Source organism: Schistocerca cancellata, chromosome 3 (genome assembly GCF_023864275.1).
Source record: "Schistocerca cancellata isolate TAMUIC-IGC-003103 chromosome 3, iqSchCanc2.1, whole genome shotgun sequence".
Lineage (NCBI taxonomy): Eukaryota > Metazoa > Arthropoda > Insecta > Orthoptera > Acrididae > Schistocerca > Schistocerca cancellata.
In genome coordinates this window covers 385,448,621-385,475,501 of record NC_064628.1, presented here as the reverse complement: position 1 = coordinate 385,475,501, position 26,881 = coordinate 385,448,621, and the positions used below count along the sequence as shown (strand labels likewise).

Sequence of the window (26,881 nt, the reverse complement as noted above, 5' to 3'; positions counted from 1 at the left end):
ACATGCAACGTAGATAAAACGAACTTTCTTCAATTTGTAATTTACGTTATATATTACACCATCTATGCCTCAAATCATTAGTTCATTTCGTTGTTGTACTTCGCAAGATCTCGGTCTATTTCAAATTACCAAATAACACCTTTTGTAATTCAGAAAGCTTTGGTCATAGTTCACTGGAGCATACAGGTTGCACCTTGGGATACAATCACTAGAAGATAAGATTTGATCAGAAAACTGGTAGGTGTAAAACAGAAAATAAATGTAATAAAAACAGCCACCTGTTGCGGAAGGTAGTAGTGAACAGCTCTTGGCCTAGGTTTCAGCTCATACGAAAGGGCCTTCTTCGGAAGTCTTATTACATTTTACATGCTGATCATGATGTTCCACCACTAGGCTTCGTCATAACTAAAATTGACGATCGTAAAAACAAGCGTCTGGTTTTTACGATCGTCAGTTTTAGTTATGACTGCACCTAGTGGTGACACATTACGATCAACATGTAAAACGTAATAAGGCTTCTAAACAAGGCCCATTTATATGAGTTGAAACCTAGGTCAAGCTTCTGACTACTACCTTTCGCAACTCGTGGCTCTTTTTATTACATTTACACAGTTGCTGCTGCAGCCATGCTTAAGAGTAAAACAGAAAAGCTGTGAAATACACGCAACAGTATCTTTTTGCATAAATAACTGTCCTCTTCATATTGGTTTCACAGGCACCGTTTTGCTGCAACGCCAGCGAGAGACTCACGTGGAGGCGGTGCTGGCCGAGTCTGGGGGCCAACCTGGACCTCTGGACCGATCCAGCGGGGGCAGCTCCAGCAGGGGCAGAGGGCCAGGCTTGCGTGCTTGAGCCTCGTCCAGCTCCAGGCTCTGCTGACGCAGCATCTCGTCCTGCAATACCAAAACGTGACGTTATTGTCCAACACGTCGACCAACACTGGAAACATGACGTAATAAGCACCTAATGTAAGGCAGGACAGATATGAGCTACGTGTGTCGTCACCCTTAGTAAAGGGGGGTTGGCGTGAGAGTAGGGGTGACCTGCAAAAATAGGTATAAATCTGTTTAACAAGCAGTGGCGTAGCGTGGTTGTAAAGGTTGGGGCGACTCTACATTTATTATACAGAGACGAAATAGTACAATAAGCAATAACTTAAAGAAGTGAAACAAAATGCATCAAATAAAACAACAACAACTACTACTACTACTAATACTACTACCACCACTACCGCCGCAACTAATAATAATAATAATAATAATAACTTGTTCAAGAAACGATGACAAATTTGTAGAACTCCAGCAGCCAGAGAAGAAGCACTTATATTTTCTTGCACACAAGTGCAATGCGCCTGTCTTTTCTTTCCATGAATGAGTCTATAACTCGGTCTACAAAGATCTGATCGCTGGATAGCTCACCAAGTAGTGTCTTTTCTATTGCCAACGTGCTCAAACACGAGAGCCGGGTGTTGGACATTGAATTCCTCAAATAATTCTTCACTCTTTTAAGAGTACTCATGCTTCGTTCACTGCTTCCTGTAGTTGCGGGTAGGGTCAAAACCAAACGTAGGAACTTCGTTGTTTCTTCAAAACAAGGTCTAAATCATTGTTGACAATGTACTTTAAGAGGATTCTTGGAGATAAGTGTTTTTTCACATCAGCGCATATGTTACACATTGCATTTTCAAGTTGTTCTTGTTTGAAGAAAGGGTACTGTTATAATAACTGAAGCAGTTTCAACTTTGGGAATTCTTTTTGATAGTTCGGGAAACACTTTTCGCTCAAAAGTTCACAAACTGAATTTGGGGAAACTCTTGAAATCTTCTTTCCATCTGAACAATTTGCAAATCCAGTATCTCGTAAGTTAGTGCCCTGAGAGATGTCTTTTGACTGTCAAGGAATGATAAGTTGCCATTCAAACACAAATGCAATTAATGCATTCATCAACGAATGTTTCCGTTCTTAATCGTCGTAAGTTTCTCAAACCAGTTCTTATTTCGTCGTGGCAAGCATTTATACTGACAGATTGTGACTGAAGAACATTGAAGAAATGAACAAAATAAACAAAAGCACCCTGCCGGCCGCGGTGGTCGAGCGGTTCTAGGCTCTCCAGTCCGGAGCCGCGCTGCTGCTACGGTCGCAGGTTCGAATCCTGCCTCGGGCATGGATGTGTGTGATGTCCTTAGGTTAGGTAGCTTTAATTAGTTCTAAGTTCTAGGGGACTTATGATCACAGCAGTTGAGTCCCATAGTGCTCAGAGCCATTTGAACCATTTTTTGAAACAAAGCACCCTCCGTAGAAACAAAGCAAGTAGTAAAACGTAGGATCATCCATTTGTCGTTTCATTCTCTCAGCACAGCTCAAAGATTCTGGGTCCCAATGAGAGTCTGTATCATCAATTGTATAATTAAAAACACTATATAGCTCTGAGAAATGACTAGATATTGTTAAAACTGCCCTGGAATGAATGTTCCAGCGAGTGTTGCTTGCATGTGCCAGTTTAAATCCTTTCTCAGTTAGCAATACAGTTCGTTTTGATGATTTGCTGAAAAACGAATGGAATGCAGTAAAATCACTTACAAACATGTGTACTTGTATGATTTTGGAGGCATGTAACAATACCAAATTCAGTTGGTGTGCGTAACAATGAATAAACAGCGCATAGGGACAGAACTGCTTCACCAATTGTTGTAGTCCTCTTTCCCTGCCCGCCATTACTGCAGCGCCATCATATGTTTGACTAACCACTTTTCTTTCCACATTCCTTTCTTTCAATACTGCATGAATAATGTTTGACAAACCTTCAGCGGTTTTATCTCCAGAAACATCGTAAAATCCAACGAATCTTTCCTCAATTTTGTCTGCAATGCAGTATCTGAATATTATACTCATTTGACTCTTGCATGACACGTCTAATATTTCATCAGCTTGAATCGAAATGAAATTGCAGTTCTGAATTACAGATCTTATTTTCTCATTAACTGCCAGAGTTATCATTTCTATTACATCATTCTGTATATCTGGAGAAGTTCCTTTAAAGGTTGAAGATCATGACAGATGGTCTTGGATTAACTGCTCTCCTTGAGCTAGTTAGTCCAACAATTCCAGATAGTTATCTTTGTAGCTGGAGGATTCATCTTCTCGATGGACGCGAAAGGCTAGTTCTTGTTTACAAAGAAATACAATTGCCTGAATAATACAGGCCTATACTCTCCTGTTGGATGCAACTTGTTCGTTGTATTTTATTGCTGTCAGACGAGCGGCTTCAGAAAGGGCGTGCTCAATTCTACTTTTACCCAATAACTGAAATGATTCTTTGCTCTGCAGGTGACGTTTTGATATCTGATGGTTTGGTGCTTTCCTGTCCAAGTTCTTTATTGTACAAATGCCTTCATTGCACCATTCCTTTCCACCACCAAACAGAAGACATATGCAACAATATAACTTGTTATTAACTGCATTCGATATCAGCCAAGTATACTTTTCGTACCAGGCTGTTTGAAAAGTGAGTTTTTGTTTGCCTTCAATTAAAACTACACTGAGTATAGTAGGTCGTTTGTCCTTCAATTCTCACTTTCTTTCGTACGGTACGTTAATGTAGAAAAAGGCGTTTTCAACAAAAATTCTATAAGGTGTTCAGTTGCTCGCTCACTCATGTTGGCGACACAACGAAAATGTGCACTAAAATCACACAAGAATGACTATGAACACAAAACCGCGCGGCTGTTCACTTCCGTGTTAAAAGCCGGCATAGAAGCGGCAGAGACTAGTCTCGATACCTGCTAGCAAGGGCAGCGCGCCGGCCTTCGTGGGAGAGGGGAAGTGGAGGGGGCGCAGGCGCACACAGCCAGGTAAGGGAAGGGAGGCAGAGACAGAGCAGTCGAGTCTCGAGCAGGCAGACACACCAATACTCAGGGTGCGGCGGCGCGGGCTACAAAGCTGGTGTCTTCGCGCATTTAGAGCTCTTAGCAGAAAGTTATTTATATTTTTGTTATGAGTTCCTCTTGCATCTTTTTTAAGCACGAATACAGGGGAGACTAAGTCTCAAAGTCTCCCCTCACGCTACGCCACTGTTAACAAGGAGTAATTTCATCAAATTTGGCCCACATATGATGTGCCATCTCGGTAGTAGCACCTTGGCGATAAGCACTACAAGCATTCGTAAGTGTGGTCCGAGGGAGAGAGGTGCATGAGGTTTTAATGTAATCATAAACGTTCGATATTCGTATTAAACCCATGGATTTCTATGTCACTGGACTGATTGGTTATGATGTTTCACTCCTTAGTGATACCCGATAGACACTAAGAAATTTTTCAAATTGCTGTATACCTATGCATACACACAGTTTTGTTTATACTGGCTGACATTTCAATGCATATAGAAAAATATACATCGTACAAAAAGTGCTGGAAGGAAGTGAAAAGTTATATACCATTTTTCACACAAACCAATGCTTATGGTGCAATCAATACTTTTCTGAAGCCCACAAACAACAAACTGGAAGAACAGAAAACTAAGTCATCCATACATCAAGTGAAAAATGTGATTGGACTGTGGCACATCATGGTATCTTGGATGGATAGTCATCGTCAGATTTGAAAGTAGTGTCGCGTCTGCTCCAGAGAAGTGCGCTGGGACCCTTAATGTTCATATTGTATATTAATGACCGTGCACACAATATTAATAGTAAAATCAGGCATTTAGCAGATGATGCAGTTATCTATAGTGAAGTACTGTCTGAAAGAAGCTGCATAACTATTCAATCAGAGTTTGCTAAGATTTCAACATGGTGCAGAGATCGGCAACTTACTCTAAATGTTAAGAAACGTAAAAATTTGCACTTTGCGAAACGAGAAAAAGTTGTATCCTATGACTATAATATCAATGATTCGATGTTGGAATCGGTCAACTAATAAAAACACCTGGGTGCAACACAGTGTAGGAATATGAAATGGAATGATCAGATACGTCCAGTCGTCAGCAAAGCAGCTGGCAGACTTCAAAAACGGCTCTGAGCACTATGGGACTTAACATCTGTGGTCATCAGTCCCCTAGAACTTAGAACCTACTTAAACCTAACTAATCTAAGGACAGCACATATATCCATGCCCGAGGCAGGATTCGAACCTGCGACCGTAGCGGTCACGCGGATCCAGAGTGAAGCGCCTAGAACCGCACGGCCACGACGGCCGACTGGCAAACTTCGGTTTATTGTTAGAATACTGGGGATGTTAAATCAGTCTACAAAGGAGAGTGCTTACAAATCACTCCTGCAACCAGTTCTAAAATATTGCTCAAGTGTGTTGTGTGGGACCCGTGGCAGAGTAGGGCAGCGCGACTTGTCACACGTTTGTTTAGTCCGTAGGAGAGTGTCACAGAGCCGGCCGGTGTGGCCAAGCGGTTCTAGGCGCTTCAGTCTGCAACCGCGAGACCGCTATGGTCGCAGGTTCGAATCCTGCCTTGGGCATGGATGAGTGTGATGTCCTTAGGTTAGTTAGTTTTAGGTAGTTCCAAGTTCTAGGGGACTGATGACCTCAGATGTTAAGTCCCATAGTGCTCAGGGCCATTTGAACCATTTTTTTAAGTGTCACAGAGATCTTGAAGGAACTGAAATAACTCTGGAAAATAGACGTAATCTATCCCGAGAAAGTCTATTAACGAAGTTTCAAGAACTGGCTTTCATTGATGACTCTAGCAATACACTACAAGCCCCTACGTATCGCTCTCATGGGGATCGTGAGGATAGGATTAGAATAATTTGCTGCATGCACAAAGGCATTCAAACAATCATTCTTCCCGCATCCCATACGTGAATAGAATAGGAAGGAAATCTAATAACTGGTACAATGTTACATGCTTTCTGCCATGCACCTCACGGGGCTTTGCAGAGTATACATGTAGATTTAAAATGACTGCATAATAAATGTTTAACAGAGTTGATTTATCTTAATGGATCATATAAAATGCATGGATAGTTTCTCTAACAAACCATGCGAAAAAATTTGACAGGGACTCTTCGCAAATGACATACAGTAAATCTGGCATATTTCTACTGCGATATTACTGTCACTTATCGCAAGCGATATCGCCTCATTTTTCTTCTACTGTTACATGGTTATTTTATTGACAGTATTTCACATTTGAGTTTGTGTAGAAAGCTTTTCGTGTAGATGCGTTCACAGGGGGGTCTCAGATTCCTCTTTGTCAGCAGAAAGCATTCATTGGACGTCATTAAGTGAGCCTATCCTCCTCAGGATGATGGCTAATTTTTGCATTAATAGGGATGTGGCCTGCTTTGTGCTTTTTTGTTTTACCAGAAACGTAACCTGTTCCTTTTAAGGACAGAGGGCTCTGTGCTACCACTGCCTTCCCCAGAGAATAATTGAGTAAGATATTTTTTTTTCTTCCCTGGGTGAATATGAAAGTACAAGATGCCATGGCACTGTCCAGTCAGTGTGAAGAAGATGGTTGCTTTCGCTTGAAACAAAAATTGTTTATACAATCAAATATGTCATCCTGCCCAAGTGCATGGAGCGAAGAAGCCAAACAATCAAGAAGACGCTGCACCATGCCAATACCAACGTCGTGTTAACTGAAATGCATTTTGTAGCCGGCCGAGGTGGCCGAGTGGTTCTAGGCGCTACAGTCTGGAACCGTGCGGCCGCTACGGTCGCAGATTCGAATCCTGCCTCGGTCATGGATGTGTGTGATGTTATAGGGGACTGATGACCTCAGAAGTTAAGTCCCATAGTGCTTAGAGCCATTTTGTAAAATAAGTGATATTTTCATCTGTAACATTGGCATCAGCACTGTCTCTTCCCCTCCATGTAGAGTGTTTTTGAAAAGTATGGAGCGGAATGTGGAGTATGAAGATTCGTGGCATTCGTCTCCAGGCCAACCTACTATCTGGTCCTGGTCCTGATAGCCACACACTTTACAGTTCTTGGGGAACTGTAAGTGTATCGTTCCCATGGTAGCGCGATCCATAGTCGGAGCACCTCGCTACTTAGTTAGTCTGGGACGCAACTTGTGTTACGTATTTCATCATAACAGGAAACAGTATTTTATAGCTATATCATTATCCAGGACACACTGCACACACAGCAAACAGACACACAACTTTCACTACAGATACGTCGTATACTGTTGACATGAATTGGGAAGCCTCACATTTGACTGTGTCTGTCAACATCCACGTGTGCATCCCCATTACACTGAGAGGTGGTTTGCATAGGTCGTTCCTATAAAGTAAAATCTTTAATGTTAATCATAACTAAACCTTTGGCCTGACAAATACATGGAAGAGTAATCTTTGTGTGAAAATTACCAGTAAATTTTCTGCAAACATTGAAAAGTCGCGACACTAAGGTTGTAGGTTTACAGAAGGTGGAAAGTCATTATCATATCATGTAACTGGTTTCTCCAGTCATTTCAGAACTTTACTCCTGTATTCATACACTTTTACCCGTTTTAATGTAGTCAACAATTTATTTATTCTTGGTCCTTATTGAGCGACTAACAACGATATTATAATCATGTATATTGTTAAAGTGGATTTGTAAAATACGAGGGTCATTCAGTACATAATGCTCCACATTAAAAAAAAAAAAAGCCATTAATGCACATAGACAAACGTCCTTGTTGGTACTTAACATCTGATGTTTGTTCTGTCCGCCGATGACGTTTTCAATCGTTCTGGTAGATGACAGAGCCGTAGTACAGCGTCAAAATGGCTTCTACAAACTACTCAGGTTACAAGCAGGGTGCTGTTATTGAATTCTTGTGTGCGGAAAAAGAAACCGTGGTGAACATCCATAAACGTTTGTGTGCAGTGTATGGCGATGCTGCAGTTGAAAGGAGTGCAGTCAGGAGATGGGTAAAGAAAATTACAGCCTCAGGAAATGTAGAAACTGAGCTCCATCATCAGCCACGATCGGGACGCCCTGTCACAGCCACTGCTCCTAAATCGTGAGGATGCCATTATTCGTGCCGAACGGCGCATCACAACTCGACAATTGGCTCTAAAGTTGTAGGCCAGCATCGGAAGTGCGTCTGCAGTGATCGAGACTCTCGGATATTCAAAGAGGTGCTCACGATGGGCTCCACGAATGCTCACAGCAGACCACAAGATTCAAAGGCAGGCCATTTCATCTGAATTGTTGATGCTTAAAGATTCTCTATGGGGAACACACTTTGAAGATCATTAGAGTGTCAGTCATGCAGTGAAAACATGACTACGCCTACAGTACAGGAGCTTTTACCACCAGGGAATGTATGCTGTTCCACAACGTTGGCGTACGGCCATAGAACGTGATGGAGACCACATAGAAAATTTGGATATGTACAAGACATGTTGATGTATAGTCTCACCAAATTCTGACTCTTAACACTAAATATGTTCTGAGAAAAAAATGTAGGCCATTACTTATTGAACTACCCTCGATTTTGCTTTATAATTTGGACACTGTACTTCCGTTTTCTGTCTAAAGAAGACTCGGTTAACAGGATAATGCTGTGTAATCACCTGTTTATTACAATAAACACCATATTGCTCCAAATTTGCTAGAAAACACTTCCTGTTGTGACTCTTTATCCACCAACGAAACATACTGAAAACATTTAGTCTTGTATAAAGTGAGTAAATGGGTGATCTTACGGAGCCCAGTGGAAAGTGACTCTGAGAAGTTCGAGATACTGAATTCTCACCCCTGAAACTGTTTCGTTGAAAATCGTCGTACTACGAATCCTTCTTTCAATAGTAGTAAAAACACTATAAACACATGTAGGAGTAGCGCATGTCATCAACTGCAGTCGGCGAACTCTTACCGGAAGTGCTTGCCTTCCAGAAGTCTCCGTAGCACGACTTTCTGTGCCTAATATTCAGCAGCGCTGAAACGCGTGGATCTGGGCTGTGGGGTGGCATACGAGCTAACAGGTTAGTTAGGTTTAAGTAGTTCTAAGTTCTAGGGGACTGGTGACCTGAGATGATAAGTCCCATAGTGCTCAGAACCATTCGAACCATTTTTTATTCCCCAAACTAGTTTCGGCGACAAATACCACGATCATCAGTGGGTTCTTTAAATTTTATTTATTCTTTGTTGTGACATGTTCTTAAGAATTATTGTCGCTGTTTGCGGCGTATTTTCTGTGCTATTTCTGTCATTGTTTTTTCTCAGCGTACATCATGTCATCTGCAAGTTGTCTGCAAATAGGCGGAAGCCATGCCTTATAATTTAAATGCAAATGCGGAAAGAAAGGACGAGAGCTGCAGATCCAAAAGATGAGTATGTATCATGGATGAAACTTCCTGGCAGAATAAAACTGTGTGCTGGACCGAGACTCGAACTCGGGACATCGGCACACAATTTTAATCTGCCAGGAAGTTTCATATCAGCGCACACTTCGCTGCAGAGTGAAAATCTCATTCTGAAAAATCCCCCAGGCAGTGGCTAAGCAATGTCTCTGCAGTATCCTTTCTTTCAGGATAGCTGGTTCTGCAAGGTTCGCAGGAGAGCTATTGTAAAGTTTGGAAGGTAAGAGACGAGATACTGGCTGAAGTAAAGCTGTGAGGACCAAGCGTGAGTCGTGCTTCGGTGGCTCAAATGGTAGAGCACTTGCCCACGAAAGGCAAAGGTCCCGAGTTCGAGTCTCGGTCGGGCACACAGTTTTAATCTGCCAGGAAGTTTCATATCAGCGCACACTCCGCTGCAGAGTGAAAATCTCATTCTGAAAACATCCCCCAGGCTGTGGCTAAGCCATGTCTCCGCAGTATCCTTTCTTTCAGGAGTGCTGGTTCTGCAAGGTTCGCTGGAGAGCTTCTGTAAAGTTTGGAAGGTAGGAGACGATTTACTGGCAGAAGCAAAGCTGTGAGGACCGGACGTGAGTCGTGCTTGGGTAGCTCAGATGATAGAGCACTTTCCCGCGGAAGGCAAAGGTCCCGAGGTCGAGTCTCAGTGCGGCACACAGTTTTAATCTTCCAGGAAGTTTCATATCAGCGCACACTCCGCTGCAGAGTGAAAATCTCATTATGTATCATGGATGTTGTCAAGCCCACTTACAGGTTTCTGGTCGATTCAGAACGTCTAAAAACGTGTGTTTGTGGCAAAATCCAGATGAGTTCCTAAATTCACTCATATGGCAACGATATTCTAAATCCACATTTTCATCTGCTACAGTTGTCAGAATTGTTACATGTGATGCTACTCTTGGTTTCAATAATGAGAACGTAGTGAGGATGAAGATATTAGAGAGAATGGGTTTTAAGACACGAAGTTTCACTCAAGACATCTTCAGAAAAATAGATTTACAGCCCCTCTTTGTTCTATGCAGTTGAAAAGTCAGATGAAGAACTGGTAAAGGAAAGAAGACACAAAACAAGAAACCTCAAAAGAAGCCTTGAAGGGAGAGAGGCTCCTAGTACGAAATTGGGGCCTTTTCACGAGGTGACATAGGTAAAACGTTAGCTTAAAGTTCAAATTGCATTTCCTGAAAATTAAGTCTTTCTTTAACTTATGTACCTTTTCCTCACAATCTATGAAGGCTAGACTAATGAAATTTTGTACAGTTATTTTTATGAACCCAATAAATGTTTTCTCGAGTAAATTTTGAAATTCTGAGTGTAAGCTGAGATATGGGGTATAGTGCATGGAATTTTCCATAATTTTAACATTATACATAAGAATTATAATTAAAAAATTATTATAATTCTCCTGTTAGGTGTATTCAAAAGCTCTCATGAGAGTAGATGACTATATACAAAGAGATAAACAGAGAAAAGTTTGTAGCAATCCCTTGAATACATTCTGGAGAAAGATAACATGCATTTTTTTTTAAATAAAAATTTTTAAGTCCATAAAAAGTGAAACATATGTAATCCGAGAAGCTTAACAGTTAATGTGTTACACTTCATTTAAGGCATGGTACAAAATTTCATTGTGGTATCTTAAAAACTGTAGATTTGGTCCACATTTTAAATGGTGTGTGTTTTTCATGAAAGTCCCCCCTTAAGGAACAAGTAAGAAATGGTATAGTCCGTACAGTTATGAGTAATGTGTTTGTCACAGCCCAGAGTCTCATGAAAATATGTATCTTGACAACATATATAGTAGGAATCGACCACCACAAAATCTCACAGCTACGAGTATGGCAGCAGAGCCCACTCTTTCTTCTATTTTGCAAGGGGAGAGTCTCTAAAAACACAGGAAATATTCAAATGTTATTTACTGTACAGAAAAGTGTGCACTTGGCCATTTTTATTAAATCTTCTAAGGTGCGTTACCCAAAACGTATCACGTCCACCAAAAATTATAGTTTATCACAGGAGTTTTACAAAGTGAGGTCACCCAATGGGTATCCAAAACCACGGAGTATTGTCAAACATATGAGCAGTTAGAGAATACTTTTTTAATGAAGTGTTGAGCTAAGTGCATAGAGGAGACGTCGCGATAGGAACTTTTTAATCCTGAACCTTGTAATGGCAAACAAGGCAGTCTAAGAAAATGCTTTGAGAGGTGTTTAAATAAAACTCCTTTCTGGGACGAAACAGCATCCTACAGAGATGTGTTATGCATACTTACAGGGAAACTATCAATCGATATCAGAGGAAAAGTGGAACAAGTCCCCGAAACGAATCTGGAATATTTTCCATCCATTCCAGATTCAACTGATTTTATAAACAACTATATAAGAGCCAACGGCAATAACAATAACAGTCATCTAAATGACAATAGCACGAGTCAGTACAATAAGAATCACTAGCATTCAGCTGATGCTCGCACTGGCTTCCTTGCTCCACCACTGCGTCCTCAAACGTTGGGTGGTCGCCCGTCAAATAGTAGTTCTCTGAAGAACAAAAGAATTGCAACTGGTGACAGATATCATCCCACCTATCAAAATAATGGAACAGGGCCATGGAATAATTATAATAATTAGAACAAGAGGTTTTCAGGTCCACAGATTGAGCCATAGTTTAACGTTAACCACAATAATTCCGGCAACCAGTGACACCCTAATCGAAGAAATCAACGACCTTTTAACGTGAACAATACTTATGAGCAACTATGTTCACAATTGAATTTCAATGGAGAAATCAAAATCCCGTGGTCATTGTTGTGGAGGTCAAGGAGAAGGCACGACCTGTGACGGTAAGTTCGACAAACTATCTTTGGCCTCATTAGGAAATCGAAGGACTATATTCTTACAGGATTCAAAAAAAAATACTAACGCTTGTGTATATAAGTAACAAATGAAGCTGGAAAGAGGGCACAAGGCTCATTAACCGTAATTATTTAAGTGACATCCTGATTACTACCTATGCAGATGGGCATCACTGAGTGTCTTAGGACAATAATTGAAGTAAAATAAAATGAAAGAATATAACCATCACTCTGATTTCATGGAATAAGTTATATTCTGTCATACATCTGAGGTGCTATAATGCAGTGCAGTCTTTCATCATAGTCACCCGTAAAATTCCGTCGTTGTTTGTGAAATGGTTCAAACGACTCTGAGCACTATGGGACTTAACTTCTGAGGTTATCAGTCCCCTAGAACTTAGAACTACTTAAACCTAACTAACCTAAGGACATCAAACACATCCATGCCTGAAGCAGGATTCGAACCTGCGAACGTAGCGGTCGCGCTGTTCCAGACTGCAGCGCCTAGAACCGTTCGGCCACTCCCGCCGGCTTGTTTGTGAACATGAAGTCCATTAAGAGGTGGAAACTGTCTCCAAGTAGGCAAAGCATAATCATCTCCAGACAACAATCGGTCCCATATAATGTAAACATAGCCCATAGCATTATGGAGCCACCGTCAGCTTGCACAGTGCCTTGTTACCAACTAAGCTCTATGGCTTCATGATGTCTGCGCCACACTCGAACCCTACTATCGGCTCTGACCAACAGAAATCGGGACATCTGATCATGCCACCCGTTAACAGTCATCTAGGGTCCAACCGATATGGTCATGAGCGCATGAGAGCGCAGGCGATGTCATGCTGTTAGCAAAGGCACTCGCGTTGGTCGCCTGCTGCCCACATTGATTTCTGTGGTTATTTCACATAAGGTTCTTTGTTTGTTGGATCTGACTACTCTAACAAAACGCCGCAGCACTCGGTCATTAAGTAGGCCACTGCGTTGTCCGTGGTGAGAGACAATGCCTGAAATTTGATATTCTCGGCACACTCTTGATACTGTGGAACCCTAATATTGAATTTCCTAACGATTTCCGAAATGGAAAGTCCCATACGTCTAGCTCCAACTACCATTCCGCGATCAAAGTCTGTTAATTCCCGTCGTGCGGCCATAATCACGTCGGACACGTTTCACATGAATCACCTGCGAACAAGTGACAGCTCAGCAAATTCACTGCCGTTTCATACCTTGTGTACGCGGAGCGTCCGCCATCTGTGTATACGCATATCGGTATCCCATGACTTTTATCACCCCAATGTAGCGTTACCTACTTATGTTGTGTAGATGAATACCCAAACAGCGAATGAGTCACAAATAATTATATTTTTCCCAGTAATTTCGTGATAAATTCTTCGATTGCCTCCTTTGGTTGAGATACTTATCGAAAGCCAATGAACGAGTGGCGTTGCGTTATGTAGTGTTTCGGGATATTTGTAAACATCCCAACACACCATTGGAAAGCGGTCGACAAGAGATGCTCCTGAGTAAGTTGAACAAGGATAAATGTAGTGGGAAAGCGAAACAGTGCGTTTTCCTTTCTTGCATGCAGTGAATGTGGAGCAGTGGTGGAGCCGGCGAAAAGGGGACGAGTAAAACAGTGTTAGAACCATTGGTTGTCTGGGAGACATTTGTGCAATGGTGCAGCACGTACCTGAATCCGAGAGACATGGAGTAAACGACGCATCAACAAGGGTGTAATGAACAATTGAAGAGCGGTAGTTGTTTTTCTGTTTTTTCCTCAGCTCCTACAATATACATAGACGGACGTTTTGAACGTACTCAAGAGAGTGGTATTACCATAGCAATTGTTAGTTACCGGTATGTTGTAAAAAATAATAGTAAAATTGTTGGTCGAAATATACCTTTTTTATGAGAAGTGTGGCTATTTATTTAGTAGCAGAGTAGAGAGAACTTGCGGAAGCATCCCAGGAATCTTCACCACGGTTGGATCGACAGGGAGATGGTACGGAGGGATCCGGACCAAAAAAAAAAAAAAAAAAAAAAAAAAGTCTGAGAAGAGAGGATGAAGCTAATACTACTTTCATCTGGCGGTGTATTAGGGTCGGCTAAAAGTTGCCCTGTTATGTCGGTCTGGGACGAAGCTTCCTGCTAGGCCTGGCATAAGACCCACCACAAATCTTACAAAATAAACAACGCCAGGAAAAGAAGGAAACACTTGGCAACGCAACAGGTGCATCAGAATATGGCATAGCGGCAGAATTATTTCAAGGGAAACGGACACAGGAGAGGAAGAACATAAAACCATTGCTTTCGCTAGTCTCAGCCTCGACAAACATGAGTTGAATTATACAGAAACGGAGAAAGAACTACTTGCTGTGGTATGGAGCTTAAAGAAATTTGAAACACTGATTTGGGGTTCAGAAATTGTTATATATATACTGATCACCAAACATTGATATTCTTAATGGCTCAAATGGCTCTAAGCACTATGCGACTTAACTTCTAAGGTCATCAGTCGCCTAGAACCTAACTAACATAAGGACGTCACACACATCCATGCCCGAGGCAGGATTCGAACCTGCGACCGTAGCGGTCGCTCGGCTCCAGACTGCAGCGCCTAGAACCGCACGGCCACTCCGGCAGGCGATATTCTTAATGGAGATCTTTTATTACATAGGAGGCTCATGAGATGGATATTGTTTGCACAACAGTTTCAGATACAAATAGTAAACATCAAGAGAACATTAAATTGCGTACCAGATGCTTTATCACGATTGCCATTAGGAATGAGTAATTCTCAGAGAACTACCGGACCAGTAATGATTTTTAATATAAATTTTATGAGAAAATAAGCTATACGAAAGAATAAGTACGTGTATTAGCTAGTAAAATCAGGCAAGGAATGAAAGACGAAGAAGAGTTAAATCTTAAAATGTTGAAGTATGAGAAAAATGACTTACCATCCACAGAAGACAAACTTTGGACAGTGATCAATCAACTGCTGTTTTGGAGAGAGAATACAAATACATCACATTGCAAATTATGTGTACGTGAGTGTGAACTAAATGATTTAATTTGGTTTATACATAAAGGTTATGGGCAGTTTGGAATAAGGAAGTGTATAAAACAGATGATAAAGATTTACGATTTTAAACACCTAGGTAAGAAAGTTGTAAGATTACTATGAACCTATCAAGTCTGTCCAAAAGTGAAGGAAAATAATAAAGGAACACATTACACAATAAATACTGTAATACCTAGGGCTTTACATGATTTAGGAGCTTCGGATTTTATGGACCATTAACAACAAGTCAGATATATTTACGTTCTATTAGAGTGTTGTTCTAAATATGTTACATATTATCAAATTAAAGAAGCTAACATAAAAACAGTTACAAACTGTATGCGCAAATATTTTGTACAGGTAGGAAAACCTAAGAGATTATTAATGGATAATGGTCATAGTTTGTGAGTCAATCATTTAAAGAGTTTCTAGCTTGGAAGAACATATGACACGTCTCGATATCAAAATATAATCCAAAATCGAATCCGTGTGAAAGAGTTATGACAGAGACAGGACCTTTATGCAGAAATTACTGTTCACTGAGACATACAACTTGGGCAAAATTAGTGCCAGAGTTTCAAATGGTTTTGAATGAACTACCCCATTTGTCTATAGGATTGTCTCCCATACAAATACTACGAAAAAAATTTATAGGGGAACCACTATTAAAATTCTTCAAATGACCAGAGATACAGCAGGAAGACAGTGCTAACTTAGACAATATAGTAGATAATCAATTGCATACATCAGATGATAAAAGATTACGAAAGTATAATATGTCAGCAATAAACCCAAATTTGAAATAAACGATCTTGTGTTGGTACAAGAAGAACATCATAGCTCTAATCTTAAAAAAGAAACGCAGAAACTTTTTCCGAAATACGCAGGACCATTTAAGATCATGGATAGTTCACAACCAAAAGCATACTATTTAATTGAGTCACATACTGGTCAGGAGAAAGGTTTACATAATGCCGACAAACTAAAGAAACATAATCAGACTGTGTAATAAATAAACTTAAAAATTATATATATATATATATATATATATATATATATATATATATATATATAGCCGCATCATAAATTTGGAGGGGAGAGAGGACAAGCAACCAAGAACTAAATAGTATTTGACATGACTACAACAATATGATGAAAAATAGAAAGATAGGGTAGAGGTACAGACAATGGATTAATAGAAGAAGGCAGTAGAAACAGTAATGTTGTGGATCGGTAATCTAGCTGGAGCTTGGGTTTTAAGAAAAGAGAGAACAAAAGAAAGAACCGATTGCAATTAAGAATACTCAGACGTGTAGTGTCGTGAATAGATGAGTTAAGATATAAAGAAGGTAGTAAGCAAAGGATTTAACACCTGAAATAGAGTACATACATGAAAATCATAAGGGAACCTCAAAGTAATATGGGAGAAGGTAGAGAGAAAAGTAATTGAAGATATAAATATATCTGAAATGTGGAGTGTACTCTCTAATTAGGAATTATGAATAACAGGCAGATAGGTGGACCTAAGAGATGCTGACCTATACTGTGTGGGCAGGGGCACCACGACAGGAATGACCTGTACCATAGTATAATATGAATTAATATGGGGCACTACCACACTGAAGGAAATAGAAATCTTTTACTGTACTAAGACGCAAAAGTGGTCCATGGTGGAAGTGAGGCTAAGTATTGTTAAAAGGATAATCCATAGTATTTAAGGACGAATAATATTGTGATATATAAGTATATCAGAATAAATGTCTCACAAGTATCCAGTATAGACAGTAAAATTGTTTTAAATCAGGAACGAAAATGGTTCATTGGCTATGAGGGTAAGAGGACCACAAACTATAAGGAACTTAAGAACAACATTAATGAAAAGTAATATGTTTGTACTACCATGCACGTTCCTCAGATACTTTGCGTGCTCTATAAAAGCTAGCGATAGTATTAAACAAGGTAACAAGATATGAGAAATAATATTACAAGTACGAAGAAAATGAATAAATCCTGCCAAACAGGAACAAAGTAGTTAAGTACTTAAGTGAACATAGTCACGAGAGACAATTAACGATTATAAAAAGTTATGTTGGAGAGATTATGTAAAGGCAGTTTTAAGATGTAAGAGTAGGATGATAATAATAGAATTGTTAGTAAAAATGTATATGTAACTAGAGACTTAAACACGAGATCTTTTGTCTGAGTGGCGGGATATGTAGTGCTTCGGGATATTTGTAAACATTCCAACACACCATTGGAAAGCCGTCGACAAGAGATGCTCGCAAGTGAGTTGAATAAGGATAAATGTAGTGGCAAATGAAATTGTGTGTTTTCCTTTCCTGTTTGCAGTGAATGTGGAGCGGTGGTGGAGCCGGCGAGAAGGGGACCAGTAAAACAGTAGTACAACCACTGGTGGTCTGGGAGTCATTTGTGCCATGGTGCAGCAAGGACCTGAGTCCGAGAGCCATGGACTAAACGCACCAACAAAGGCGTAATGAACAACTGAAGACGGTAGTTGTTTTTCTGTTTTTCTTTTAGGTCCTACAATATACCTGTACGGACGTTTTGAATGTACTGAAGAGAGTAGTATTACCATAGCACTTGTTAGTTGTGTTGTAAAAAGTAATAGTAAAAATGTTGGGCGAAATATACCACTGCTTGTGAGAAGTGTGGGCAAAAAAAGAAAAAAAAACTCTGAGAAGAGAGGATAAAGCTAATACTAATTGCATCCGGGGGTGTATTGGAGTCGGTAAAATATTGCCCTGTTGTATCGGGCAGGGTCGCAACTTACCGCTAGTACTGGTATAAGACCCATCATAAATACTAAAAAATGAACAACAGCAAGAAAAGAAGGAACCACTTGGCAACGCAACGGATGCATCAGAATATGGCATAGCGGCTGAAGTATTTCAAGAGAAACGGACCCAGGAGAGGGAGAACATAAAATCATTGCTTTCGCTAGTCGCAGCCTAGACAAACACACGTTGAATTATACAGAAACGGAGAAAGAATTACTTGCTGTCGTATGCACCCTAGTTGCTATATACGTCTATCGAGAGTACCAATTATGTTGAAAAGTGTTACCGTCTTTGCAAGGACGCGAAATTGCACTTCCCGATTAATCACACATTCTCCCCGCACAAGAAAAGGTAAGTGTAAAATGTAAATAACCGTAACCTGAATAAAAAATGCCATTTGAATTTCTGATTATCCAGTAATTAAAATACCCGTTAGTGAACCCACACCCTGTATTGAGTACTCTACAAATAAGGAAAGGAGAAAAATAAACTTTGCTGAAGCATCTGAATACTGAAGTATATTCTGTGCATTTAACACTTCGAGAAATGGAATATTGTGTGAAATGCTAATAGGTAGTGATACGAAATAACTATATCGCCTACTGAAAAAGCTTACTGACAGTAAAAATACGTTTACTTACAGGTGCTGGAATATTGCGGAGGCGGACAGTGTGTGAATTCACGTAAAGTCTTCGCCTTTTGCTTTTAATGGCACCAAAAGTTGCGTAATCTGGACACACACACTCGGAATGTTACGACGTTTAACACTGACTACGTAACGGCCGGCGTGAGAGCGTGACGCGGCCAAGACTTGCAATCTCACTGTGGTGCGGTTTAAATTCGATTGTTGTCGAAATCGTGGTGCAAACGCCAGCATTCTTAAAGAACATGTAAAAGGCGTTCTATGAGGTTTCGCGATTGCATCCAGATCATGTTGACTTCTTCCCACAATATTTCGGCTAGCCACCATCCAGCCATCTTCAGGTGAGTGTCAGCAACTGGAGGGAGCTAGTTCACGGTGTCGACTTTATAGCAAAAGTCCGCGCAGAACGCGCATGCGCATTGGCGACCGTCGCAGGAGTGTCCTCTATCTCGGCGAATATTATTACATATCCGGCGCGCAGGCGAATGCGTAAACATGAAACTACATCTACATCAATATCTACATGGATACTCTACAAATCACATTTAAGTGCCTGGCAGAGGGTTCATCGAACCACCTTCACAATACTCTATTATTCCAATCTCGTATAGCGTGCGGAAAGAACGAACATTTACGAGCTCTGATTTCCATTATTTTAATACGGTGGTCGTTCCTTCCTGTGTAGGTCGGCATCAACAAAATATTTTCGCATTCAGAGGAGAAAGTTTGTGATTGCAATTTCGTGAAAAGATGCTGCCGCAACGAGAACCGCCATTGTTTTAATTATGTCCAGCCCAAATCCTGTATCATTTTAGTGACACACTCTGCTATTTCGCAATAATACAGAACGTGCTGCCCTTCTTTGAACTTTCTCGATGTACTCCGTCAATTCTATCTGATAAGCATCCCACACCGCACTGCAGTATTCTAAAAGGGGACGAACAAGCGAAGTGTAGGCAGTCTCCTTAGGAGATCTATTACATTTTCCAAGTGTCCTACCAATAAAACGCAGTTTCTCGTTAGTCTTCCCCACATCATTTTCTATGTGTTCCTTCCAATTTAGGGGTTCTTAATTGTAATACCTAGGTATTTAGTTGAATGTACTGCCTTTAGATTTGACTGATTTACAGTGTAACCGAAGTTTAGCGGATTCCTTTTAGCACTCCTGTGGATGACCTCACACTTTTCGTTATTTAGTGTCAATTGCCAATTTTCGCACCATACAGACATCTTTTCTAAATCGTTTTGCAATTTATTTTGATCTTCTTATGACTTTACTAATCGATAAACGACAGTCTCATCTGCAAACAACCTAATATGGCTGCTCAGATTGTCTCCCAAATCGTTTATATACATAAGGGACAGCAAAGAGCTTATAATACTACCTTGGGGAACGCCAGAAATCACTTTTGTTTTACTCAATGACTTTCCATCAATTACTATGACCTGCGATCTCTTTGACAGGAAATCATGAATCCAGTCACACAAATGAGACGATATTTCATAAATACGCAATTTCACTACAAGCTGAAAGTGTGGTACAGTGTCGAAAGCCTTCCGGAAATCCATAAATACGGGATCAATTTGAAATCACTGGTCAATAGCACTCAACACTTCGTGTGAGTAAAGAGCTAGTTGCTGGCTGCTGTGGCCGAGCGGTTCTAGGTGTTTCAGTCCGGCACCGCGCTGCTGCTACGGTCGCAGGTTCGAGTCCTTCCTCGGGCATGAATGTGTGTGATGTCCTCAGGTTAGTCAGGTTTAAGTAGTTCTAAGTCTAGGGGACTGATGACCTCAGACGCTAAGTCCCATAGTGCTTAGAGCCATTTGAAATTTGAAAGAGCTTCTTATATTTCACAAGAACAATCTTTTCTAAATCCGTGTTGACTGTCTTTCAATAGACCGTTTTCCTCGAGGTTGATTCATTATGTCCGAACACAGTACTCTCGAATAATGGTTTGACGTGTGCAATATTCCAGTCTTTAAGTACGGATCTTTCGTCGAGCGAATGGTTGAATATGATTGTTGAGTATGGAGCTATTGCATCAGCATACCCTGAAAGGAACCTGATTGGTATACAATCTGGACCAGAAGACTTGCTTTTATTGATTACTACTCCGAGGATATCTACTTCTACATGTCCGCCATCTGTTGGAGAGCACTAAAAACAAACGTCAGATGTCACCAGACGTGTCATTGTGAATGAAATGTTTTCTCTCAGAAGAAATTAGGGAGATAATTGGGTCCCATGCCTTGTCCAGCCCTTGTGACGGCCGCCAATGCGCATGCGTCTCCACGCCAATTTTTGCGATAAAGCCGACACCGTGAACTAGCAGTCTCTCCCCCCCCCCCCCCCCCATTTGCTTTTTCCTCTTCTCACCCCCTTTTTTCCCCTCAGCTGTCCCGGGTCCTCCCCCCCACTCCCCCCCATCTGCCTTAGGCTGTGATGTGTCATCTTCCTGTCTACTCTATAGTGCAGTGTTTACGTGAGCGTTCAGTGTGTGCATCACCTTTTTAAAGTATTGCGATCAGAAACCAGACTGCCGCTTTTTTTTTAATTGAGCCTGTCTACTTACTGTGTGTCCACACCGATAGCTGAGTGGTCAGCGCGGCGGGCTCTCACGCCAAGAGGCCCAGGCTCGATTCCCGGCTGGCTCGGAGATTTTCTCCGCTCAGGGATTGGGTGTTGTGTTGTCTTGATTATCATTTCATCATCACCAGTGGAAGGCAACGGGAAACCACAACTGGAATCACTTCCTTAAACGCTCATGCGGTGGACCTCTCTGACGAGGCTTATCGATGACAAGACCTGCCATAAGGCAGACCACAGAGATTTTACTTACTGTGTGTCTTAATTAGCGTTGTCAACCACGTGTTTTTAGAATTTAACTTCAACAACTTTCCGCCATTTTATATTTTATAAAAAGTCACCGTTTTATCGCCTGTTTTTACTGTTCGTTATCTTCTCATTACGATTTAACTCTTCTGTAGGCTGAAGAGCGGCATATTAAGCTGCTGCCAGCCCCCCCCCCACCCCCCCAGCCACCCCAAACACCCGTCTGCGGGGGGAACCGAAATTCAATGAAGGAAATAAAAACTATCGGTCTCCAGTGGCGGACACTCACCTGAAAATGGCTGAACGGTTACCAACTGAAATACTGTGGCAAGAAGTCAACATGATCCGGCTGCAATCCCAAAACCTCGAAGATATTCAGTACGCCGGGAAAATTTCAAAAATCACATGTAAAAGGTGCTTTAGAAGAATCTGCCAAAACGACACGCATAGACACTATATATTGTTCGTGTGACTGGCTATTTTCAGACTGATCATAAATTTATAAAGACAATTTAAAAACTACCCACGAATCTCCTATAAGTAACTTGTGTTAAGATTAAAGTTGTAATTCTTATGAATTATAATTATAGCCTCTAATTAAGCTCATGAGAATTCTTAATTATTTTCAAAGTAAAATATTACTAACTAGCATCAATTAGAAAACAAGTCAATTGCATACTAAAATTAGTTTTACTTTCTGGATGCACTTATATTTCGTGTGTGCGACTGTTCTCATTCGCGGAGAACCACCATCCTGTCCTGTGCCGCCTCAATGAGTTCTGTCCAACGACTCGGAAAACCTTTCCCCGATGGCCCTCCTTTCCATTGATGGTTCCCACATCGTGATGCAACAATGTCTGCAGTCCTCCGCAGCCTGTCCAATGTCGGCAATGCAACAATCGCCAGTCGATCCCACTCCAAGTTGTAGGGAAGCAGCCTACTCACGCCGTAATAAATTCACATCAGTCTTTCCATTGTGTGCCAGCGGAGTCCGCTGTAACTAGCTCTGACATCATGAATGTTAGCAATACTTTAAAAATCAAGTCAATAACCTGAAACGGTTCTAGCATGTCAGGAGTAATACTAAATTAATATGTGTTGAATATCAGTTCGATAACTTTAACCATTTTCGAAATTTGGACGTTTTTCTGTAAAAAATCATTGGCGCAACAGAAAAGAGCTAGAGACTTAAAAATTTCTATTTAAATTCCTTTTTCATGATAATTTAATAGAAACAGTCTTGTGGATCTCACAAATTGAGATTTTAGTTGAAATTCAATATTTTCTGGTTTTTGTCTTAAAAATTAAGGAAGCAAGATAGATTAAGTAGGCTAATAAATAAGGCTAGGATGTTTATATTTAAGTAGAATGGAGATCCGCTATAATCATAAAGATGTGACAAATTTCAAGTGAATAACTATAAAACTATAGCGATAGCGAATCTCCAAAGGGCAAGTTCAGAGCTCGTCTACTGCGTGCAGTGTAATTAAATTAATTTTCTCGCCCAAAATATTTTACTTAGCCACATCAGACTTCTATTATGATTACTTACCTGTGTGCTGAATGCATATTTAAATTAAGAGCTTCATCGGCCATCAGCAAAGGAAGCGATGATTTATTCAATAACTTAATGTGGTGCATTACTAGCCCAGCAGCTAGTTGGGAGAGCCGATTTGATCAGGCGTTCCCTTAGCCGTCCGCACCGCGGTTTTATATATAAGAACGCTGCGCGAGGAAGCAAGGCCCCAGTTCTCTCCAGACGCAGATTAGCACACCATCTGTGCCGGGAGTCGCGTCGCGTCGGTATCATTGCTATAAACAGCCTCGGATGCCATACTAAGTTACTCGGGATATGCGTAACCATGAAATCATTTTCGAGTGACGTGTTAATTCTGGGATGACTTTAATTATCTATCTTCAGTTTGCGTATGTCGTATTTTCACATGCCGCCGGGGGTCAGACATTCTACCATTATTTAGCGTGGCGTTTGATGAACATTATCATCAAATTATGGCGAGCATTCATTTGAACATTTAATTTGGACAGTTATAGTTGCATCAGCGCATTAGACTCTGAACTGCTCTGTTAGTAATGTTGTGTGGATTCTTAATTTTTTCATCTGTGACTTTCAGAATACAGAACTTTTTTTACGATCGTTTTGGTTATGAATTCCAGACAATCTCCTAATTCCTCAGAGATATAAGCTGTAGCTATAAGTGTATTTCTCAGATGAAGTGGGCACTAGGAATTCTAATTACAGGCTTCACGTTTTGCTAATCACTTTCTGGTTGCCAATATTGTAGTTAGAGACCCAGTGTTGAGAACGGCACAAGACAGCATAAATAATAGGAACATTTATATAAACAAATTAATTCCACCCACCGCCCCACAATTGTTGAGAACGGCAGGGAAATGCATCTTTTCTGCATTTCATAACAACTAAACATTATATAACAAAATAAATTCCACCCGCCGCCCCACATATGGTGCATGAGCCGGGAAAGAAACTCAGTAAAAGTGAAAGTGATTTTTAAATATTCGGATTCGCGAGTGAAATGCGACGTGCAACTGAGTAATAGAACAGTGAATGTGTTACGTGTGCATGTGGACGACGCAATTGGATTAACAACACATCTGGATTAACGGAGCTGGCACTGAGTCTAGCAGCGCTGCCGGCATCGCGAGAAGCCAGTTTCGCCTCACCGCAGTCGTCCGCCGGAGCAACCGGAGTCGCGCCTGGCGTTGCGGGCCACACAGCAGCCGTCGGCGTGCCGTCTGCAGTTCAGCGCGCCGCGTCGCATCAGTAATCCTGGTACGCCGCGCCGGCAACGGCATACGTCGTGCAGAAGGAACTAAGTTAAGTGAAAAGCTGTTAAAATTTTTACTAACCTGCACTAAAAGGCTGTCGGCGATGGAACCGCCAAAAGAAACTGAGGTTAAACTTGAATCAGAACCTATGTCTGTTGAGGGAACTGTAAATCCAGACAACGATTCAAGTGTAAATGTGCACGAAAACAGTAATATTTAAGTGAAATATGAAGTATTGTCTCCTGACAGTAGTGTGAAAAGGGGCAATGATTCAATAATAGAGACCCCTGTAGTAAAGCAGAAATCAGAAATTGTTAATTTATAGGATGATAGTTTATCTGATGACTTAAAAACGAAACAGTCATCAGAGGTGGTAGAGTTTAAACAGGAGAAGTTAGATATGACTGATCAAACAGAAGTTTCATTTAGTTTTGATGATTCTGGTGTTGGAGCTAGTTTTTCGTCACCTGAGTGTGATAAAAAGCCAGCTAGTGAGCAACCCAAAGACACTGGGGCTATTTATATAAATGTTATATTACAAGCAATAGCTACCAGTAATGCTGAATTAAAATCTGATATAATTGAGGTAAATAACAGGATTGTGGCCAGCCAAACCACTTTTAATAAACGGTTTGAGGCAATGGATAATAAATTAGAATCCAATAATGCTGAATTAAAGTATGAGATTGTGGCCAGCCAAACTAATTTTAATAAACGATTGGAGGTAATGGACAATACCTTCAAGGCTGGTTGCAATAAGTTGAAAGAGGATCTAGACAGATTGAATTGTAAAATTGATTACAATCATGAGGATATTAAGAATAAGGTTGCTCAACAGTTTTCTGAAATGTATAAAACAGCTAAATCCGAAGTTGCTGAGGTTCGCAAAGACTTCCAAATGGAAGATGCGAAACTGGAGCACAAGTTAACAGAAAATATCGAGGCGGAATCTGAACTGTGCTCAGATAGGTTCAAAGATGTTAATATGAAAGTAAACATATGGCAAGCAGAAGTAGATGCAATCAAAACTGATACTACTCATATTCTGCAAAGAGTAGATAATGTTGAAATGAGAGTAGAAAATATTAGTACTAACATTGCCTACATTGAGAGTAAAGTAGCTTCAGTAACTTCTGGTAATGGTAGTATGCAACAAGTTGTAGCTGCAAACGCCGCTTTTATCGGGTGTCGGCAGTTCTTGCGGTTCGATCCAGTAAAAATATCCACCCGCTAGATTTCTGGAACGATTTTGAAGATGTGATTCCACCAACTTGGTCTGAACGAGAGAAAATCTCATTTATTAGAAGCCATTTAGCAGGTGACGCCATGCGTTGGTCAGCTGATGTTATGTTGAAGTGTAAAACATTAGCAGAATTTAAAACAGCTTTCATTAATGAATATTGGCCTAGTAATAAGCAAAATGAGGTGTTGAGAGAATTTTGGAGTGGGAAACGCTTCAATGTAGGCAAGGAATCTATTAAAGAGTTTGCCAGGTCATGGATCTTACGTTTGTCACATTTGGCAGAAAAGCTAAAAAATGAAATGATAATACTAGGTCTTGAAGCCAAACTGCCATGGTGTTGGCAAACTAGAATTATATCTGCCCCTAGAGACAATCTGGATCGTTCCATTGAGTATTTGGAACGTGTAGAACGTGTTGCTGCCAATGAGGAGCAAGCACGTAATAACAGAAATGCTAATAACAATAGTAGTAATTTTAAGAACAAGCAGAATGACAACGTAAACATCAGAACAGTAGGTGTTCGCCATCCTAAGAGAGGTAGGAATTGGAGAAATAATTATCAGAACCAACAATGGCATCCAAATGAAAATAATTTTGTTCCAAACACAACTATGCAGGTAAACAACAGTACGGAAAGCAATGCTGTGCCAGTTAACTATAATGAAAATAAAGGAAACAGTAGTAGGCCGAGGCAGGAAAACTAGTTCCCGTCTATGAGGACACTGGCGCTCACCAGGCGGTTACTTTTCCTAAGCCAGTAGTTACGGTAATTGGTAAGACAGATCAGAATACTCAAACTGAACATGTGGATAATGAGTCGGTAGCATCTAAAGATACAGCAGAAATATTAGATCACTCACAGTATTTGATAGATACCGTGTTGGAGACGCTTTCTAAGTGGGAAGAGGAAGAGAAGGCGAAGCAGTATAACGATAGGGAAGAGCTACAAAATAATTAATTATCAGATGAAGAAGCAGAAGAAATTCATGCTTATATTTACGATGAGGATGATGTGCTCTTATCTAAAGTGCCTGTGCAGGATGTTGATACTGTACTAATAGATATAGGACAGGAGGAAAGTGAGAATGTATAGGGTAGCTTGTTAGGGGTCGATGAACCCAGTAGCTGTGACCAGTTGTCACTTGAGAAGGAACCCGACGATAATAGTGAAAGTGGTTTAGCTGTAACTAGTGTTATGCCCGGTCTGGAGGCGCAGAATCGCTCAGACTACAGTAATTTGGGTCATGTTCAGCAAACTAAGTGTAATGAAGTCGTGCGGTGTATCGATTTGAAATTAATAGACCGACTGGAAAAGGCAGCTGAAAATGTAATTCAGG

At 40.7% G+C, this 26,881-nt stretch overlaps 1 protein-coding gene across 1 annotated transcript in view; it reads right to left on the bottom strand.

Moving 5' to 3' along the window:
* Positions 1–26,881, bottom strand: part of LOC126175092 (proton-coupled amino acid transporter-like protein CG1139) — a 120,906-nt gene that overhangs the window by 68,156 nt on the left and 25,869 nt on the right. Inside the window, exon 2 of the mRNA XM_049921633.1 lies at positions 751–893. Coding sequence (XP_049777590.1) covers positions 751–887 — 137 coding nt within the window. The 5' untranslated portion in view covers positions 888–893. The remainder of the gene's footprint in view (positions 1–750; positions 894–26,881) is intronic.